This window comes from Polypterus senegalus, chromosome 4 (assembly GCF_016835505.1).
Source record: "Polypterus senegalus isolate Bchr_013 chromosome 4, ASM1683550v1, whole genome shotgun sequence".
Taxonomy (NCBI): domain Eukaryota; kingdom Metazoa; phylum Chordata; class Cladistia; order Polypteriformes; family Polypteridae; genus Polypterus; species Polypterus senegalus.
Window position 1 is genome coordinate 11,293,081 of NC_053157.1, and position 17,166 is coordinate 11,310,246.

A 17,166-nucleotide genomic window follows, 5' to 3' on the forward strand; every position below is an offset into this window, starting at 1 on the left:
AAGTCAAAAATATCTGAAGGAAAATGGCCTGACTGGTGAGGAGGTGCAGAACCAAGCTGTATAGAGAAGGTTGTTCAAGCACATCGACTACTACAGAAGTGGGTAAAGATGCAAAGGAAGAAAAAAAAAAAACAAAACTAACTACTATAATTCCTTAAACAGTTGAAGGGTTTCAAGGACATTCAGCCAACCAGTAATTCAATTTCTAACTTCACTTTAAGTGCAGAAGTTATCCGTTTCATAGCTGCATGGGAGAAGCTGCAAGTGTAACATTTCGGGAATATTCTATTAACCGTGTGAGAAGAGGAGTATGTTTCTATAACTGCTTTCTTCCTATTTGTTATTTAATGCACACATTGTAGTACTTTTTCATTTTGCTTTTAATACTGACAGGAAAATAAAGTGTTAACAGTATGTGCAAAAAGCCTTAACTCTGCTAAGTTCATGGGCCGCTCACAATTGTCACATGCATCTGGAGTGAAACTTGTTATTCAAGTTTTGAGTTAGTTTTGTGTTCTTTGTGTCTAATGATATCCTGTATTTTAAAAGTTACCATTCTTTTCCAGTCTTTTCTCAGTTTATATCTTCTCAAGACGGGTTTGGGTCTTTTCTTTTAATAAGCAGAGTCCATCCAAAAGCTTTCATCACCAGCCAGCCTAAGGCTTTTAATCTTTGATGCTGCAAACTTGCAACATACGGTGCAAGCATTGACATCAAAAGAACACAGAGCTAACTAAAGGTAATTGCCAATGCGATATTTAAACTATGTTAATACAGCAACAAAATATTTGGTTTGTTTTAAATATTAATTATTCTAGGGTGTAACTTGTGAACAAACTGATAATCTCCAAAAGAAATATGAAACAATATTCTGCTATTTACACTTAGAAGTAAATATGGTTTCTCAGTTCAGTTTAAGCTTATTATTGTATAGTTAATTTTCAAAATACCTAAGGTATTTTTGCAGTTTATTCCTCTTGTAATAATACCTGTGAAAATGACACCACAGATAATAACAGCAGAATCATGTCTCAATATGCACCATATGCTTTCCCAGTATGTTACTTACATATCACTATCATTTATCCAGTATTACTGAGAAACACACGATGAAAATTAGTAAGAATAAAAAAATATATGTCGGAACACATACAATGATATAAAGCACAAAAAAGAAAAAAAAAGGATTAAACTAAGACCATTTAAAAAAAAATAAGTGAGAGCTAATATGTCCATGACTAAGTTTATTATGCACATTGCAGATGAGGCACTGAATCTACCCTCCTATCCACAAATACTTCACTACTGATAAGGTTAATAGTGAAAAGAAAAAGAGCAAACCACAGGCAAGAGACAAAGCTATCAGCTAAGACCTTAATGAATGTAAGCTTTGATCTTGCCTTGGAATCCACAGTCCTGTCCCAAGTTGCTTGTTTACAGGCAAAAAAAAAAAAAAGATTATAACTTTGACAGATGTCAGCTTGATGAAGCTCAGCTACAACTATAGCTACACTTTTAAAAGGGTCAGCATTTTGTAAATAAGTGGGAAAGGCAGACAGAGCAAGATCATGAAACAGAGATACTACTATAGGAGCAGAGAACATTTAAGTTCAACTTACCAGCCGCAGATTCTGTAATGTGTTCAGATGCCTCTGAAGTCGAGACCTCACTGACATCATTAACAGGTCCAGTACTAATGGGAGCTGGGGCTGCTGCCGGTATACTGGTGGCCACAGATACTGTACCGGTAGGTGCTCCACTCGTCTTCTTGGGAGCTACAACAACACTCCTGAAAGATTGATCATCAGCACAGATGTTAGCCATTACAGAATATATATATTCTCATACATACTGTATTTTAGCACAGAAGATGAAACTGTTTAACAGACCACATCATAAATTATAGCTGGCTACGAAGGCAGATGTGAAAGGAAAAAGTAAAAAGGTTAATTCTTTTGCTAAATATACATGAATGGGAAAGGATTCGTCACCTGTCAGAATCCTGCAATTTTTAAATAGTACATAGTCTATATTTATACAGAACACACAAATATAAATTATAAAAACAAAACTAAATTTATCTAAAAAAAATAAAAACTACTACAAAACAAAATATGCAACAGTGCAAAAGGAAACAACCCTGAAAAGTCATAAGATGCAAAAAAAAAAAAAAAAGTCATAATCACAGAAGCATATAATTATTTAAAAAAAAAAAAAACAAAACAAAACACACACACACAGGGAGCTACAATAAAAATATGTATAAAGCAAAACAAAAATGCCAGGGTAAAAATGAGCCAAAACAGACTATCTTGATAAATTAACAATGCTTTGATTTGTAATAAATTATGGTCTAACTTGGCATAAAGATCAAGTCAAGTTGGGTAGCACGCACTGGTACAACGTGTTGCCGCACCCACTATAGGGCAAAACAACTTGGGATCCTGGTTGGCAACCCACCAGGCAGACACGTGGTCCAGTCCCACCCTCTGGAAATGATCCTCTATCTGCCGCAGCCAGGTGTTACGTGGGCGACCCCTTGGCCTGGTCCAGTCACTCGGGTCCCCAACAATTAGGATCTTACAAGCTGGATCACCCTCGGGGAAACGTGCCCTTTGTCGTAGTGCCGTAACTGATGCTCCCTCACAATGCAGGTACTGTGCCTCATTCGGGACTCCATGAGCAACCGCTCATTCAGCACAAATTCAAACCAATGGTACCCAAGGATTTTCCAGAAAGACACAGTACCAAATGAGTGCAGTCTTCGTCTCGGGTCACTGGATAGCATCCATGTCTTGCAACCATATAGCAAGACAGGAAGCACCAAGACTCTAAAGACTTGGACCTTCATCCTTTTGCAGATATCAGGAGCGCCACACACCCCTATCCAGCGACCTCATGACCCCCCCATGCTCTCCCAATCCATCTACTGACTTCATAGGAAGAGTCACCAGAGACATCAATGTCACTGGCAGGGGAAGTAAACCTCTCGACAAGGTCAACACTCTCTCTGCAAACAGACACACTGCTGATGGCTGTGTCCAAGAGATCATAAAAATCAAGACATAAGGATAAATTTACAAGAAACATTACGTTTAGGGCAGTGCAGTGGTGCAGAGGTAGTGTTGCTGCCACGGAGGAAGGAGACCCAAGTTCATGTCTCTGGTCCTCCAAAACATGGAGTTTGCATGTTCTCTCGAACATGCGTGGGTTTCTGGTCCACTGTTCAAAGGCATGTTTGTTAGGCGAATTAACAATGCTAAATTGGCCCTAATGTGTGTTTTTTGGTGTGTGTATCTGCCCTGTGATGGACTGGCACTTTGCTTGAGCCATATGACAGCTGGGACATGATCCAAAACACCCCAAATGAAAGCATTTCAAATAAGACATGAAAACACATTTTTCTTCACAGTGTATTTCTCTATACATTATTATATTAAGAAATTTAGAAAACTCCCAACTTATTAATTACTTTAAGTCTTTGAATTTTAAATTGAACTTTTTCCATACCAGATTCCATATTAACAGTAAGAAGCGGAGATATTCACATAATTAAAACTACTGCTGCATACTCTACATACTCGCATGATTCATGCTTTTTACTTGGAACGGATGGTATGCAAGTTAGTGATTTACAGATAATAAAAGTGGCAGAGAAAATAAGCAGGAAGACGAAGTACAACTTAAAGCAAAGCTCAAGCAGGAAGCTAGAAAATGGACACTTATTCCTCGATATGCATTTTCTCATGCTTTCAAGTGCTGAATCCAGTGCAGTCTCAGGTTAAAGGTTTAAAGCCACACTGCATCATTGATGCACATCTTTGAATAAACTCCTATGGTTTGAACTGTAATAAATTTCAATCAACACACTCATATTGTTTACAAGTTATCTGCTAATATAGAACTGTCCACCATCGTTTGATTGAAACGGTGTAGGAGATATCCTCAAGGTTTCAAAGGAGAATGTATCTGAACCTGATATGTGTATGCTGTTTTTTGAAATGTGCCAGTTTCAGTTACCTCTCTGCTGCTGTTCACAGTTAAAAAGGTGTTGTTTTAGGATTATGATTTTCTATTTACTGTAACTTGTTTACAAGCCTCCGTTCCAATGGTTAAGTTACTTGTGAACATGTCTACATATTGTTTGGAATGTCCATTTCAGTTTTAGCTAACATATATGTAAACCTAGAACTTGGTTGTTTATGTGAAGCAAATATAATTTTTTCTATATACACTATATGTTTCTAAATCTTTATTTAAGCAATTGAAGAGACTAAAGAACATCCATCAGACTCAGTATTACATGCTTAACTGCTCATATAAAAACCATAAAATTACTGTGCAAAAATCTTTATACTATTTTCAAACACTAAAAACTATTTTATCACTAACCTAAAAATGTAAGATTTAAAGTAAAATAATGTTATGGTCAGATAAGTATTAATGATGGGCAGTATTGAACAACAATTTGCAAAATGCACAATACTAGATAAATAACTTCTTTTCAAGTTTGAGCTGCTCTCCTGTTACCACAGGTGAAGCGCCTTCTCCTAAATACATGAGAATGGAGAATTTATTTACATTAATTATCTCAGTAATTCAAACTATGGTCTTTTTTCCTACTGTTTAGATCATGAAAGGTGGAAAATAATTTGTTTTAATGTTTTGGCAGAGTTTGTGGAAGGGTTCCTGTAAGTATACATATATACACATATATATACACATATATATACATACACATATATATATATATATATATACACATATATATATACATACATATATATACATACACATATATATACATACATATATATACATACACATATATATACATACACATATATATACATACACATATATATACATACATACATACATACAAACACACATGGGATTTGCACCCCATATAAGCTTTAAAAAAATAAATAAAAATACAGAATTATCTTTTGAGGGGTAGATATATCTGTCCATAATGAGAATACTATGGCATGACTTAAGTTGTCCTGCATGGATTCACTGTACATTTGTGCCTTCACTACTGAATTAAGCATATTTTTCACCTCACTATGTACAGTTGATGGGGATAGTGATTGGGCCAGCCAAAACTTCACCCAAAGAATATAATGCTAATGCCTTGCATCACAGGCTCTGTGAGTATTAGTTAATCAAAGTGACAGGAGCTTGGGAGACACAGAGAGAAATAAAGGACTTTGAGTACAGCGGGCTGAGAATAAAATTTTATCTTAGGGTGGCACAGTGGCACTGCTGCCTCAACTCAGGTCATATTTTTGGCCACAATACTTGATCTGGCATAGTTTCTCCTTCCTTATTAACTTGCATTTAGCAGTATTCACCAAACTTCCCGAACATTTCTGCTTCTTCACTGAACTAGAGGACAAGTGAATTGAGTGGGGTTCATTCACCATTAATCAACAACACTGGATTTACTGCATTAGAAATTATAAATACTTTCAGTAGTAATGCATGGTAACTCAATTGCTTTACTAATCATTTACAGAATAATGGGAAACATTGCTTGAATAAAGAACCGGCACATATTGGCATAATAGCACAGAAAGATTCTCGTTTGGATTGAAGTTTTCAGGAACTTGTAGAATGAAAAGCAGGTTGTTGAACATTTCAGTTTGAAATTCGCCTATCTAGTACCAGACCTATAAAATACCCCCCAGGAAATGTCTCCCTTACATTGTTAATAAAGACCAATTACATAAGACTGCGGTGGGTTGGCACCCTGCCCAGGATTGGTTCCTGCCTTGTGCCCTGTGTTGGCTGGGATTGGCTCCAGCGGACCCCCGTGACCCTATTCGGATTCAGCGGGTTAGAAAATGGATGGATGGATGGAATTACATAAGAAGATTTTTAAATAGCATACATATACAAAGTAACACTTAACATTAAAACAGAAACAAGTGAAAGTAAGTGGTTGTCAGCAAACTGAACAGGTCTCAGCTCTTGTGCTCAATGTCTAAAGATCATATATACTGTGGTCTTTGGCCGGCTTGTCATCCCGGCCAATACCCCCAGGCCGCCAGATAGAGCCCTCCCTGAAGTATGGAGGTGCCCCGAAGACCAGCAGGGCATCATGGACAATGTAGTTTTTATTCACAGCCCTGCTGGATACCACAGGGGCCGCAAGAGGGAGCTGCAGGGGGGAGCAAAGAGTCATATGTGCCCTATAACCCGGAAGTGCATCATAGCAAGAGCGACGACAGAAGTGACATACTTCCGGGGTGAAGAAAAGGACTTGCACCTGACCCGGAAGTGATAAAGAATCACATGGACTGGGGATTGGGAACACTTCCGGGTCAGGAAGTATAAAAGGACTGTGGGAGCTCCCAGACGGCGAGCTGAGCTGGGTGGAAGGGATAGCAACACATCTGGGAGTGGTGGATTGGTTTATTATTATTGTATTGTGGTCTATGAGTATAGTGGAGGAGAGGGTGTTTTGTGCACTGTGGCATTTAAATAAAGTCAACATTTGGACTTTTTCCTGGTGTCTGGAGTCTTGGACAGGGGTTCAAGGGAGCGATAGCGCCCCCTATCTGTCACAATACATATTATGGTCCAAAAACAAAATAAAATGGCATACAGTTGGGCAAATCCAAAACTGGTACTGCTTACAAATAGTTATACAGTGTTGACAGTTGCAGAAAATATTACAACACCTCCATTTTTCCAGTTTTTCTTTAAATTTAATCAGTTGAAATGCAATGAATGGCCTTAAATTGTGAAAAGGTAAGTTTAGGTTATATAAAAAATGGGAAAAAAAGAAAATTTCGTAATATTACAAACGGGCCTTCTTCGGGGAAACATTTATCGGTTACAACCTACAAATGTTCTGCAGCAATTAAAGTAAATAAAGCCTTGCTAGTTGAAGCAAACAATCTGTACAGGTGTCCAACTTCTGTTGATGACTTAAAACCCTTCTGTCTGTCTTAAAGCAGAGTTGGAACAGACTGTGTTACTACACCCTCTGAAGTACAACTTGGACAATATTATACTGTAGAAAGTTTTAAATTTCAGTGATAATGGCAAGAAAATAGCAATTAACAAATTAAATGAGATAGAGCATTATTACTCATAAAAAGCAAGTCTCAGGTTCTACTGTGAAGAGAAGATTTTCTGCTGCAAGTTTGACAGGATGTGTGGCAGTAAGAAAGACATTCCTTAAAAAAGACAAAATAAAGCAAGACTTGGGGCATAAACTACTCCAGACTAGAAGAACGTCTTATGGACTGATGAATCAAAATTTAAAATCTTCAGTTCATTACACAGGGTGTGTGTAGGCCGCAGAGTTAGTGAAAGGATGGTCTGACCAACTGTCAAACATGGGGGAGGATGTGTGATGGTCTGGGGTTCTTCTGCTGGAGACAGAGTTGGTGTCTTGCAGAGTGACTGGCATTCTGAATCCAAAGGGTTACCACAGTTTGGCTGTTATCAGCAAAAGGTGGCTACTTTGACGAATCAAAAAATTTGAATAAAAATTTTGTACACTTAATGATTCCTTGACTTAATTTGCAATTTTTTATTTGTTCTAGGTTTGATTTCATTAAACATTAAGATACTAAACTGTGTGCATTTCCATAAAAACTGAAAAATCTGAGGAAGTCTAAAACTGACTGGTAATGTATATAAATCATACAATCAACAAGTGCAAATGAGGGCAAAAGGGATCCGCTGTACTATAACATCATTTATAAACAACTAATATCTAACATACCTTCATTTACGGTGACAAAATTCATTTCTGCTATGTTTTGAAATAGCAGTCCAGAAACACAGAAGTGCCGAGATATATAGGGACCACCAGACACACAATTTAAATGTCTCAAAAACATGGTAATCTAAACACTGCCATTTTTCTGGAGGAGCAGCACACTGGAATAAGAATTTGGTCTGCCATAGCACTCTGTTACACCTTGTTTAGGGAAGGGAAAAAAGGCGGTGATGACAAAGAGGCCGCACTATGAATAAAGTGCAGCTTTAAGTAATTATTACACAGGGAGTTTCTAAGAAAATGCAGCCTACACTCCACATGGGTAACTTAAGAGGAATTTATCACAACATTTCCAACATTCCCAAAAAGTAATCTCCACAAAATCATAATATCAATCTGATCCCACAATTCTATTAGCAAAGAATGAAAATTGTGTAGCAAAAGAAAAGTGAGAAAAATAAAGTAAGGGTTGGTCTTATTTAAGACAAATAAATCCAAACTATATTTAATGAGCAAATTTTAATTTTGCAGTATTTTTCATTCTAATTAAAAAAAGAAACAGTGGTATAAGAAAACAGTCTTACTTCCTGAAGTGCCATAAAGTTTAAATAAAAAAAAAAAAAAAGATTGTGAATAACTGAAATGGCACAATGGAAATTCTGTTTTTGTTAACAAACTTCAAGCACACTCAATTAAAACAGATATAATGAGGGCTGCCTATAATAGGCGCTTCTTCCAGAAAGCTTCAAGACACCAACTAATTAGGTAACGCATACTGCCAATAGATTTCACTCCCCAAGCAGTGCTTATTTTAATTACCTTGCATTATCCATACGCCTAAAATGTTCCACATTGAAAGGAATATTTACCTAATTACATCTTCTAAAGCAGTAAGCACAAAGATATTCAATAATAATTCCCTTAATGGTTTTAAACAATGATGGAAAAAAAATCTGTTTTCAAGGTCTACATTTAAAAAAAAAAAAAAACACAAGCATTTAAGGCTTTAGAACACTGAAATTTTATTTTATAATACCCTTGCCTTGGTGCATTATAATAAGGAGAAAATGAGTAACAAATAAGTTTAAAATCATTGAGCATTCAGACTAACAAGCACTAAAGACAAATATTAAAATCCAGCTAATCTAAACCTTCACTATTATACACACACATGAAAATTATACTCAAAAAACAATTTTAGAGATAACAAGCATAAGCAATTCCTCATTCATTCATACTATACCATTGCCCCAAAAATACTTCTAAAATATTTGTGGCTGTTGAAAATTTAATTTATGAATGCTAGGAACTACTGTCTCATTCAAAAACAAAACACTAATTAACAAATATTCTAACAAGAGGTGAAGAGATGATCTAGAATAACGGAGTAGAATTATTTTTTAATTAGTTGACATATTTTTTTTTTTTTACTGCCTTCAACCTAAAGTAATAACACCTAAGTAATAATATCAGCAGAGCTTCTATTGTACCCCCCTTGGTGCCTCCTTCTGCCTCATTCTTTATGGTGATGACAATAATGAAAATTTAATACTAAGGTTACACTTTCGGCATTCACAGTAAGTACAATCAAAGTCAAAGTGAACTTTACTGTCATCTCAACCATATACAAGTATACAGATAGACAAAATTGCGAAGCTCAGGGTCCATAGTGTAACAACATGAAGTGCAAATATTAAAAATAGAATTAAAATTTAAGATTAAATCATTCAAATCACAATCATTCTGTGAGTCTGAGATAGACATTGTTTTCTTGTTTGTTAGCATTACAATGTTTCTATATTTCCTAAATGTATCATGAACTACTACATGCTTAAATCACAAATAATAATATGTTAATACTACTAATTTTATTTTGTCACAGCCAGGAATGGTGCACTAAATAACACTGTCGAAGGTTAACCCCTTTTGCCACATCCATCGTTAATTAGATCAGATCACCTACTTGTTGATTCACACACTATGCAATACAGGCTTCACAACACAGTACAGTGTGTCTAACAACAAACATGATAACAATTAAATAATGTAAGTAAATATATTTTTGTAAAAAAAGGAAAGTGTTACTTTTAAAACAATAAAACACAAACGTAAGGCAGGAGTCAGGGGGCCTAATGATTAACATATGGGAAAAGGCATCGCAAATAGGAGGCCACACATCGGCAGTTGGACAACTTAAGAGCATCTGGTGAGGGGACAACGGAAGGTGAGGCTTGACTTGTCCTGGTGGTTAGCAGCATGTTTGTTGTTTTGGGTGGCATTCCCCGTGCCACCCAACATCAGGGAGGCTTGGCTATTTGTGACAGAACTTAGCGATCTGTCAGTTCTGCATTATGATGGTAAATAATAAATACTAATGTCGTTGTGCTCATTACAGTAGGCATTACAAACAATACAAATGGATACACGTAAGTCAATCCAGTATTATTCCTGTCAATGAAAACTAAAATGAAATACGTTAATGAAAAAAAACAATCAATCATTTTGTTAACTAAAATGAAAGTAAAAATGAAAACTAGAGCTAAATAAAAAGAAAGTAAAAACTAAAACAAAACAAGTGTTTGTGATTAACTTTGATTTGCACCACACTAGTTTTTGTGCACAATGCACATGTCAGCATACAGTTGTCCGTATATTATATATTTTTTAAAAGCACACAGTCGTAAATTTGGTTAGGAAAGAGCACTGATTTGTACGCGTGCAAGTATCCTTTGCTGTTGGCATCTGAATCTGTGAATTTCGTTGGTCTTTTCTTCCACCAGTCATCTTCACCCTCTAGAATTGAGGGCGAATATCAATGCATCAGCCCTTTTCCTGAGCCATAACTGACCATCAGTCACAGAAGCCATGCTAACCGCAAATGACAGACAACTTTCACTAAATCATCATCATTGAAAAGTAACCTAAATTAAAACAGGTCACATACTACTTTGGAAAATACAGCTAAATAGTATGAAAACTATAGCCATGGAGAATTTGTCAAGCACTAGTGATTGTAGTACCCTTCAGCATGTAGAGTTCGACAATAACCCAGGTGCATGAGTGGTTGCGAGGACAACATAAAACCTATTATTCTGATGGAATTCAGGCACTTATATTATATATGTACACTCACCTAAAGGTTTATTAGGAACACCTGTTCAATTTCTCATTAATGCAATTATCTAATCAACCAATCACATGGCAGTTGCTTCAATGCATTTAGGGGTGTGGTCCTGGTCAAGACAATCTCCTGAACTCCAAACTGAATGTCAGAATGGGAAAGAAAGGGGATTTAAGCAATTCTGAGCGTGGCATGGTTGTTGGTTCCAGACGGGCCGGTCTGAGTATTTCACAATCTGCTCAGTTACTGGGATTTTCACGCACAACCATTTCTAGGGTTTACAAAGAATGGTGTGAAAAGGGAAAAACATCCAGTATGCGGAAGTCCTGTGGGCGAAAATGCCTTGTTGATGCTAGAGGTCAGAGGAGAATGGGCCGACTGATTCAAGCTGATAGAAGAGCAACTTTGACTGAAATAACCACTCGTTACAACCGAGGTATGCAGCAAAGCATTTGTGAAGCCACAACACGCACAACCTTGAGGCGGATGGGCTACAACAGCACCCACCAGGTACCACTCATCTCCACTACAAATAGGAAAAGGAGGCTACAATTTGCACAAGCTCACCAAAATTGGACAGTTGAAGACTGGAAAAATGTTGCCTAGTCTGATGAGTCTCGATTTCTGTTGAGACATTCAAATTGTAGAGTCAGAATTTGGCGTAAACAGAATGAGAACATGGATCCATCATGCCTTGTTACCACTGTGCAGGCTGGTGGTGGTGGTGTAATGGTGTGGGTGATGTTTTCTTGGCACACTTTAGGCCCCTTAGTGCCAGTTGGGCATCGTTTAAATGCCACGGGCTACCTGAGCATTGTTTCTGACCATGTCCATCCCTTCATGACCACCATGTAACCATCCTCTGATGGCTACTTCCAGCAGGATAATGCACCATGTCACAAAGCTCGAATCATTTCAAATTGGTTTCTTGAACATGACAATGAGTTCACTGTACTAAAATGGCCCCCACAGTCACCAGATCTCAAGCCAACAGAGCATCTTTGGGATGTGGTGGAACAGGAGCTTCATGCCCTGGATGTGCATCCCACAAATCTCCATCAACTGCAAGATGCTATCCTATCAATATGGGCCAACATTTCTAAAGAATACTTTCAGCACCTTGTTGAATCAATGCCACGTAGAATTAAGGCAGTTCTGAAGGCGAAAGGGGGTCAAACACCGTATTAGTATGGTGTTCCTAATAATCATTTAGGTGAGTGTATATATATACAGTAATCCCTCACTATATCGCGCTTCGACTTTCGCAGCTTCACTGTATTGCGGATTTTATATGAAAGCATAACTAAATATATAACTCGGATTTTTCGCTGCTTCGCGGGTTCTGCGGACAATGTGTCTTTTTACTTCCTGTACATGCTTCCTCAGTTGGTTTGCCCAGTTGATTTCATACAAGGGACGCTATTGGCGGATGACTGAGAAGCTAATCAATCAGAGCATGCAGTTAAGTTCCTGCGTGCTGAATGCAGTGTTAACCAGGAAGTCTCGTGTCGCTCATTCAGCATCAATGTGTTTCTCTATGTAAAGATTTGTGCTCTTTTGTGTTTATCTTTGTGCATAGTCAAGCCCTTCATTATGGCTCCAAAACGATCTGCTACTGCTTCAGGGGCCGTGCCCAAGCGCAAACGGAAGATGTTAACGATTGCCGAAAAGGTAAATCTTTTGGATTTGTTGAAGGCTACGATTCTTTTTATTTAAAAAGTAGGAAAGGAATATAAGATCTACGGCTGCAGTGTCCTTTTAACCAGGGTGCAAAACAAGTTGTAAGTGGATGTAATAAGGCGGTAGTCTGGATGGAATCTGCTTTAGGGATTTGGATTGAAGACTGCCAGAAGAAGAACAACGGCAGTGCTTCACAATCGCCTGAAGTGGCTCCATTGGAAGAGCTGTAACGGTCTCCTTTGTTGAGCAGTAAAATTAAACTCATTGTTATCGGACAAGTCATCGTGTCATTGTTGGTGAGTAACCATAATTAATTTTCTACTTACAGTACTTAGTACATGTACGTACGTTTAGTGTCACTGTACACACATTTACTGTATATAATTTTTCTTGTGTCGTACGTATTTATTGCTGGTAGCCTGTCTATCATAATGGCTGTAACATATGCGATATCGGAGACACTCAGTATCTTTAAAATAATATTTAGGTTTCACTGTATAAAAACAGTGTGTTTATATGCATAATTTCAATGAATCTTACCTAATATCTAAGAGAATACAAAGGGATTATGCTGTATAACTCTGCAGGGAATATTTATAAACAGTGTGGAAGAGTTTATAAGGGCTTAAAATATATAAAAATAACCATACAAACATATGGTTTCTACTTCGCGGATTTTCACCTATCGCGGGGGGTCTGGAATGCAACCCCCGCGATCGAGGAGGGATTACTATATATATATATATATATATATATATATATATATATATATATATATATATATATATATATATATATATATATACACATATATATATATATATATATATATATATATATACACACATATATATATATATACATATATATATATATATACACACACACACACATATATATATATATATATATATATACACACACACACACACACACACACACACATACATACATACATATATATATATATATATATATATATATATATATATATATATATATATATATATATATATATATATGTATATATATATATATATATATATATATATATATATATATATATATATATATATATATATATATATATATATATATATAATAGATAGGATACTTTATTAATCCCAAGGGGAAATTCACACATTATATATTAAGATATATATATTATATATTTATACATATATTTATATATACACATACACACACACGTATGTATGCACATTTCATGCAATAGCGCAAGAATCAATAAATTAGGATTTTTTTCTCTCTTTCTCCAATACTACACTTGAGGAATTCCTTCAGAATCCCTGCCCACAGCCATACTGACAGCCTAAAGCAATTTAATTCAGATTTGGGTAAAACCCATACAGCATCTTTTTAATGTTACACACAAATACTAAAGAAAGTGTATACAGTACTGACATTTAAATGCATAAAGAAGAAACACAATTTATATATTTTTATGATGGCTCAAGTTGAAACATGTTGCAAAATGTCAGCACCAAAGAATCAGGATTTCAATTGCTACACGCGCACACACACACACATATTTATCGAAGTGTTGCCTGAAATCCACACTTAGTTGTGCTAGAAAACCAGATCCAGCTTCAACAGCTGATGTGCCAGACAAGACGTAGGAGACATCAAGATAAACACTCTGGCACCTACTCACTGCCAGAGTGGATCCCCTTGTTAGATAAGACACAGACTTTGGATGGGAATGAAAGCACACACCTTTTTATTTGGGAAAGGCTACAAGATCCAGCAGGCTTCTTTTACTTAGCTGTTACTCTATGCTGTCCAGCAGAAGTTGGCAAGCAAAGGTTGATAATCCCTAAGATATGAGGAGATTTCTGATTTCTGACAAAGCATTCCTCAGATAAATAGAGGATCAGAGGGATGCCTTGAAATTCCCAGAGATACTCAAGCAACTACCTTTTCAACAACATGAGAAAAACCTTTAACTAGGTGCCTTTTTCTAAACCTACTAAGCTCACAGAGCTTTGTGACTGCTGCATAACAATGGCTTAAATCTAAAACAGACCTCCTCCATCCTGTAGCACATCTTGATGTCTGTTTCTACAAAATTTCCCACTGCCCTACATGTAGCTTTGAATTTCCACTGGGAGAAGAATTTATATTTCTAGTCTAGTATAGTTTTTACATGAAGCCTTACGATGCACAAAGGATGAGATGAAAAAGTACGCATGTAAATAAAAATGACATGCTATAAGGAAGTGTCTGGACACATTCCAATGTGTACTGGACACTTTTATCGTGTAGTACTCTTTTTCTTTTGTTCTTCTAATGTAACATTTATACATTTCATCAAAAGGCTACTAATTTAGTTCCATTTTTTAAATTAAACAATTTTCTATTTATCTGACAATGTTGAAGTTCTGAATATGAGAACACAAATGATCTTAAAGCTTTACAAAATTACTAAGCACGATAAAACAAAAAAATATTAAGGTACGTGTTAACTTGCCAACCTGCCAAAAGTTTAACTTACCATAACTGGTAAAAATGCTAATATTAATATTAGTAAAAAACCAAAATACTCCAAGATAAAAAATACAGTACATACAAATGGCAATTCGGTCATTGAAGCAACAAAATACTAAAACATTGACACACATTCAATTCTGAAGGTGATGAAAGGTCATGTATCTGTAAGTGTGAATGTAATAAATCATGCGCAAGGACAAGGATCTCACTTTAAATTACAGCCAAAAACATAAGAACATTTTTTAAAAAAACAAAAATTTGCAAGGATAAACTAGTGTACAATACAGCCACTAAAAATCCATGGCATGACCTCTATTTGCAGTATTTCATGTGCAGACTATAGTGCTATGTACTTAGCTAACAGAAAAATGACCAAAAGGGGGCACTGGTAATACATTTTTAGTTAAATGATTGGCTTCATTTAATCCCTCACTGTACACGTTAAATCCAATGATAGGGAACTTTACAACAATAAGATCATTTGCTATGGTTATTATAGAGGAAGAAAACTTTGAGGTGCATGTTCTGACTATATTGAGTTTATATTTTATAAAATGTTATAATGCTTTACATTTTTTCGGAACACTTGCGCTTGTTACAGGAAATATGGAATTACCAATCTACATAATGATTATCAATAAGGATCTAAATAATGTAAACATGAACATAGTACACTGTAGCTACTAAAAGTATGACTATAATGTAATTTCTTTGCAAACATCATCACAAATTTAACTTGTTCAGTTGGTACTTTCAAACAAGATGTTTAGTGCTATACTGCTTAAATAGCATATTGGATTAAATGATAATCTTGTGTTCTGAAAGTCGGGGTTTGGGTCAAGCAGGAGAATACTATACGTCTCTTAACAACTACAGATTTGTTTTAACAAAATAGTAAAACAAATAAATAAAACACATTTTTACAAATAAAATCTTGAATACCAATAGCACTATATTGATTTTTGGCCTAAAAGTGAAAATATATTTATTACATTTAAAACCGCGTCACACACGTGCGCAGCTAAAGGGCTTGAGTAAGGGCAATTCCAAGTCATACCGGGAAGTGGCAGGGTGCACTGGCTGTTTTTCTCCCTTTCCTGTAGACCATTTACGGAAGATCCCACCTGGCCCTCTTGACGTCACTTCTGGGACAGAGCTTATGGAAGGTGACCTTGCTGGCTCCGGCCCCTGTGATTTCACGTCCGGGCTCAAACCTGCGGCTAAAGACCCTCATGAGCCCAACCCCTCTGACTTCACTTCTTGTCTCCCCCTTTAAAAGCCTCCACCTTTTCCCTATTCCCTCAGTTCTGTTTTGGACTCGGTTTTGTGCACATCAGTGCTGTATTTATTTAATCGACTTTGCAGCCAGGAAATCAATTATACAGGTGGCTTCCCCAAACCTTTCTATGACTCTGAGTCGAGTTTGTGACAACCGACAACAGTAAAGTCAATAAAATGTAGAATTATGAAACTGGATTATGATATTTCTGGTATTAAGTACCAGAATGTGGTCATTAACAACAACTAATAAATTCAAACTGATTGTATTTTGAAATTTTCTTTTGTGCAAGTAATTTGTCACTGCTTTCAAAACTTTTTCCCTCATATTAAACTGCTCTTTTCCCTTAAACAGTTGTCCAAACTTTTCTTTTATGGGTGCCTGTGAGAGTGTAGGTTAGTTCCAAAGTCCCTGAAAACATTCTTAGGAATCTTTTAAACCTGTATTTTCTGTAACATGACCACAAGATGGGCCTCGATAAGTGAGGACAGCAAAGGATGGGTGTAAAGTGCAGGTTCTTTTATTACAAAAAAAAAAAAAAAATACAGTCAAAAAGAAACAGTAAAACAGTGCAGTGGTTCTTCCACCTATAGAGAATCAATCCTATAAATAAATAAGTAATCCAGTGATCATGGAGAAGTTTTAAAAATGCAATAAATAGTTTAAAAGCCAAAGTCAGGATTCCCTCATAGAATTCCCAGACACAAGACATCCGTTTTGCACCTCTCTCTTTTGTCTCCCGCAGCATCCATCCTTCTCCCTGTCGCTTTCCTACCTCATTCACACCGTTTTACCTCTGTCCCCTCACTCCTTCAGCCCAGCTCACTTCTTAGGTCT

The 17,166-nt window shown here is 36.4% G+C and overlaps 1 protein-coding gene across 6 annotated transcripts in view; it reads right to left on the reverse strand.

Annotated features, from left to right (window-relative positions):
* lrba (LPS responsive beige-like anchor protein) overlaps nt 1-17,166 on the reverse strand; it is a 792,225-nt gene that overhangs the window by 620,091 nt on the left and 154,968 nt on the right. For all 6 annotated transcript variants that reach the window (XM_039750242.1, XM_039750239.1, XM_039750241.1 and 3 more), the window contains exon 30: nt 1,620-1,789. In XM_039750242.1, the coding sequence (XP_039606176.1) occupies nt 1,620-1,789 (170 nt within the window). The remainder of the gene's footprint in view (nt 1-1,619; nt 1,790-17,166) is intronic.